The sequence below is a fragment of the Anopheles ziemanni genome, chromosome 3 (genome assembly GCF_943734765.1).
Source record: "Anopheles ziemanni chromosome 3, idAnoZiCoDA_A2_x.2, whole genome shotgun sequence".
Taxonomy (NCBI): domain Eukaryota; kingdom Metazoa; phylum Arthropoda; class Insecta; order Diptera; family Culicidae; genus Anopheles; species Anopheles ziemanni.
The window spans coordinates 33,795,800-33,801,191 of NC_080706.1; the positions used below are offsets into that span (position 1 = coordinate 33,795,800).

Below are 5,392 nucleotides of genomic sequence, written 5' to 3' on the forward strand. Positions count from 1 at the left end.
GTCCACCGAAGTGAACCGAAAGGGTCATTATCCGAGTGAATAGCTGGTGCCCGTTTCCCGCCCGTGTCCTACCCTTTTGAGCGAACCGTGTGAAGCAGAAGGACGTCAAAATGATTAATATTGCCGGCGTTGTCAGCATCGTGCTGTTCTACATCTTGATCCTTGCGGTCGGCATATGGGCGGGCCGGAAGAAGGAGGCCGGAAATGACTCGGAGGAGGAGGTGATGCTGGCCGGTCGGTCGATCGGTCTGTTCGTCGGTATTTTCACCATGACCGGTAAGCTTACGATTGCGTCGCTATCTGCCGCAGTAAAGACAGTAACCTTCGGGTTCGGAAGCAATGTTACGTAAGGTGAAAGTGTTTTATTAGTTTTGGGATTAGTTTCAATCAATTCTGCCAGAGAAATGATGATCGCATATTCTTCATGGTCATAAACTTTTTTTGATTTGCCTGGAACGATTCAAACGTGTTTGAATATTTGATCATAAAACGATCAGATTTTTGCCTTTGACCTACTAAAATGTTAACGCTTTGAGCAACGTTTTAAGCTCCGGTTTCTTGCATGGTATTTTATTTTAATATTGTGAAGGTTTATCCACCTTTTGTTGTTTCCTTCAGAATCAAGTTAATTTATAAAATGTATACCAATTTTCATTATTATTCTATTATTCTTATTCAAATGAAACCATTTGTAACATTTTTATTAAATCCTGAATAAGTTTTCAACCGGTTCCTACAAGATTTTGCAAGCAAACGGTCTTGAAATAATATCGTTCAGCTTGCTCTTCTTTAACCATTGTTGATGGGATTTAAATCGACCAAAAACCCTTTGAGCTAAAAATAAACCGGAGTTTTCCTGGTGGAACAAAAACCACGCGTTAATGGTTTCCCTTGGTTTGCTTTGATGAATCCCAAAATGGTTTGGGGACGCAGAATCCCATGTGCTCGTAAAATATTGTTACGCAAAAAAAAACTACAACATCGAGTTTAAGTGTTTTCAGACAGTGTGCGTTTAGAACGTGTGATTTATTGCTCGCATGCCAACCTTCACCTTTGTCGTATTTTCTTCCTACCCATTTTTCTTCCCGCAGCCACGTGGGTTGGTGGTGGCTACATCAACGGAACGGCCGAGGCGATCTACACCTCCGGGCTGGTCTGGTGTCAGGCTCCGTTCGGTTACGCGCTGAGTTTGGTATTCGGTAGGTTTATCCAGCTTTTTTCACCTTTAATGGAGAGTGTGATGTATTTTTTGTTATACTCTTCCCAAAGGTGGCATCTTCTTCGCCAATCCGATGCGCAAGCAGGGTTACATCACCATGCTGGATCCGCTGCAGGATAGCTTCGGGGAGCGAATGGGAGGCCTCCTGTTCCTGCCGGCCCTGTGCGGGGAGGTGTTCTGGGCGGCGGGCATCCTGGCCGCCCTCGGCGCCACCCTGTCGGTCATCATCGACATGGAGCAGGAGACCTCGGTCATCCTGTCGGCGTGCATCGCCGTGTTCTACACGCTGTTCGGCGGCCTGTATTCGGTGGCGTACACCGACGTGATACAGCTGTTCTGTATCTTCATCGGGCTGTGGATGTGCATCCCGTTCGCGTGGACCAACGACCACGTGAAGAGTCTGTCGTCGATGGACGTCGACTGGATCGGCGAGATCGGCGAGGGCTACCACTGGTTCTACGCGGACTACGGGTTGCTGCTCATCTTCGGTGGCATTCCCTGGCAGGTGGGTTCGTGGCAGCGAATGGCAGCGCTATCAGGAGCTTTGAACACCTGATTTCCCTTCCGCAGGTGTACTTCCAACGGGTGCTATCCAGCAAAACGGCTGGCCGAGCGCAGGTCCTCTCGTACGTCGCCGCTTTCGGGTGCATCCTGATGGCCATCCCACCGGTGCTGATCGGTGCCATCGCAAAAGCAACGCGTAAGCCAACACCACCACCTTCGATGGGTGGCAGTTTCCCTTGCGTTCTCTCCATTTTCACCCCTCCTCTTCCCGCAGCCTGGAACGAAACCGACTACAAGGGTCCGTGGCCGCTGACGTCGCAGGAAACGAGCATGATTCTGCCGATGGTGCTGCAGTATCTGACGCCCGACTTCGTGTCCTTCTTCGGGCTGGGTGCCGTGTCCGCCGCCGTCATGTCCTCGGCCGACTCGTCCGTCCTGTCCGCCTCGTCCATGTTCGCGCGCAACGTGTACCGACTGATCTTCCGGCAGCGTGCCTCCGAGATGGAGATTATCTGGGTCATGCGTGTATCCATCCTGGTCGTCGGCGTGCTGTCCACCATCATGGCCCTCACCATACCGTCGATCTACGGACTTTGGTAAGTGAGCGGGGCGACGAGATGAGAGCTGGCGTGTTCAGGCGCTTCATTAACACTTGCTTCCTCGTGGCAACCAAGGGCACAGAAGTGGGTAATAGAAACAATCTTGTTCGAGCTTCTGTTTCAGCACGTGCTGCTTCACTTTTGCTCGTTTCGCGATTCCTTAGAGGGCCGGTTTTTTTTTTCACCTCGACCCATCTTTAGTGTGGTAAGTGATACGTGACCTCAATAACGAGTGCATGAGCTCAAATGAAAGAGTCACTTTCCTGAACCGTGAGCTAACGGGAGCGACTCTAGCATCAAATTGTGAAAGCTTTCTTTCCCCGACTTGAAGTACCACCAACTAATAGCGCACGGTAAACGATCGATTTTCTCGAGTGGAGTGTTTTTCGAGAAACTGGAAAACATACTGGAAGGTACATCAAGGGCAGAAGAGTTTCTTGCTGGTGTTGGTGCACCGCTTTCTATTTTCTTTCCAAACTCTACGCTCTACGCCGCGGGGAAGCAACTGAACCATTTATCAAAATTATCCTTCTTTTTTCTCTATTTTCAATCCATTGCGCCACCGCTCCTCAGGTCGATGTGCTCCGATCTGGTGTACTGCATACTGTTCCCGCAGGTAAGTGACCGCCAACATCAGTGTGTCGTAACGTTGAAACCTCCACTCAAGGAGCACCGTTTTGGGGTTGATTTTCGGAGCTCGCAGACGGTCGTCTTGCCGCTCCAACGAGCTTTTGGCAAGATGTGCTGGTGGCGTGTGCAATCAGAGTCGGGATTTGTGCAGTGATTACCATCGTTTATGTTTATGAGAGCAGCAGTTGTGTAGGGCACATGAATATGCTGTACGCGGCTGGTTGTGGCCCCAGATTTTCATTATCAGCTTGTCTTTCTGATTCTGGTACAATTTAGCATTTTCTCCATGGCAGTCGTTGAATAAACAACGTGTGCTGTGAAATAGTATGCTTTTCGGTTGTTGCATAGTAATTTTGAACGATTCTAATTAGATTTGTGTAATTCAGATTCAGATTCATGAAACTGAATGATTCTTTGTGTTTTATAGATTGATGAATCCCACAGATTTATCATCTGATAAAAATTGGAGCGCAAAAAATGGGTAAAGGGATTTCTTTTTTTTTGTCTCATGATCCATGCCAATGAAAGAATTATGGAGATACGTGAATGATATTCATGAAGATTCATGAAGGTTCCGAAAGATAGAATAACATTTCCAGATTCGAATCCCGAAAGATTCATGAACCCATCTAAATAAATCTTAAGTGAAAGATTCATATGAACGAATCCCGCCAAAAGATTCATAAGGCACAACACTAGTTTTTATTCAATTCATTCTTTAGTTTCAAATGAACTTCAAAGAATGAAGGAAAATATTTAAGAAAGGGTATTCAACTCTTGAATGAAAGAGTCTCGTACAACATGTCCTCGGAATCAACTTGTATATTATCAGTCAAAAATCTGAAGCTTTCATTTTTTTAATAGAAGAACATTCACATTTTTCAACAACAATATTCATAATGCCTTATGTCATGTGAATAATGTTAGTGGAATACTTCATTGAAAAACATCCCCAAACTCATGTTGTTGCAAAAGCTATGAAAGGCATTTCCACGAATCGTTCATAATCCTCTCTCTTTCTCTCTCGCCCTTAGCTGTTGATGGTGGTTCACTTTAAGCATCACTGCAATACGTACGGCAGCTTAGCGGCGTACATAATCGCGTTTATGGTACGGCTTTCCGGTGGCGAAACGATGCTCGGTCTGCCCGCACTGATCCACTATCCGGGCTACAACGAAGAAACCGAAACACAAATGTTCCCCTTCCGCACGATGGCCATGATCATGAGTCTGGTCACGCTGGTAGGAGTGTCCTGGTGGACGAAGTAAGTATCGGGTTCTGTATGGGACCGAACGAAACATGTCGGACGTTGGTTATCCCTCTTTTGTGAAACCTCTTTTAGGTGGGTCTTTGAAACGGGCCGACTAGCGCCGCACTACGACTACTTCCGCTGCGTGGTCAACATTCCGGAGGAGCTGCATCGGGTCGGTGAACCGTCCGATTCGGGCGAACAGGTGAGTGTTTAGTATACTTTAGTTATTTTGTAGCTCATCAGAGTGTATTAGAATAAGTTTCATCTGAAAGTAAAGGCAATGATATTAAGGGAAACGGTTGTTGGAAATTCAGTTTTGAATAACGCCTGCAAGTATGCAGTATGCAGATCGTATAAATGCAGAAAGACGTTGGACAAACTTTTCCCCGTTTTGAATATCATATTTCTTTTCCCTCTCTCTCTTCACTTCGCGAAAGCTTTCGGTGATGGCCGGTGGCATGACGCGCATGTACGGTGCGGCCACGATGGTCGGCAAGGACGAACGGAACGGGCGAATAAATCCTGCCCTCGAGCCCGACGATGATCTGCCGGTGGCGGAAGCCCAACGCCAGATACAGCAGTCCGTGGGCGGAGGCGGTGGGTTCGCGGGCGGTCAGGGCAGTGTCGTACCTGGCAGTGGTCCCGCCCAGGCCCATACGGCATTTTGAAACGCACCACCCACCGGCAGCGGTGTTCAGTTTTACACGATGGATCCGGTAGCGACGGATCGCACCGCAAACCGCTGAACGAGTCACCCTCTCACATGCAGTATTTTGGGCCGAGAAACGGAGCCGACTAAGAACGCCCAGCAGCTACACATATCAAGGATACGTTACAGAGAAGTTTAGAAGTTTAGTATTATCCAACACTCTCAATAGGAACGTAGGGCGGGATAAGTGAACGACAGGAGTACGGATTATTCTAGAGGCATCCTTTTTGCAACAAATTCCCCTCCAAACACACCCCCGGTTGCGACTGCTGCTGCAAGTAGCCGAATGCAATTTCGAGCGTGTGCGTAACGGATACATATCAAATCAAATCAACTGAAAGACAAACAATGAATAACCGTAAATGACGCATTAAACACAAGTAAAGCAGATACATATCAACTATGTTAAGACAACATTAGAGGGGAAGAGTTTAGAAAAAAAAACCAAAGTACTATTAATGACTATAAAATACCTATCG

General features: G+C 47.2%; 1 protein-coding gene across 1 annotated transcript; it reads left to right on the forward strand.

Moving 5' to 3' along the window:
- The first annotated feature begins 110 nt into the window (after window positions 1-110).
- On the forward strand, window positions 111-4,872 carry LOC131287803 (high-affinity choline transporter 1). The gene is made up of 9 exons (XM_058316887.1): window positions 111-276; window positions 1,092-1,199; window positions 1,270-1,724; window positions 1,790-1,919; window positions 1,998-2,319; window positions 2,896-2,938; window positions 3,987-4,216; window positions 4,295-4,406; window positions 4,642-4,872. Exons 1-9 carry the CDS (start codon window positions 111-113, stop codon window positions 4,870-4,872), a joined length of 1,797 nt encoding a protein of 598 aa, XP_058172870.1.
- The last annotated feature ends 520 nt before the right edge of the window (window positions 4,873-5,392 follow it).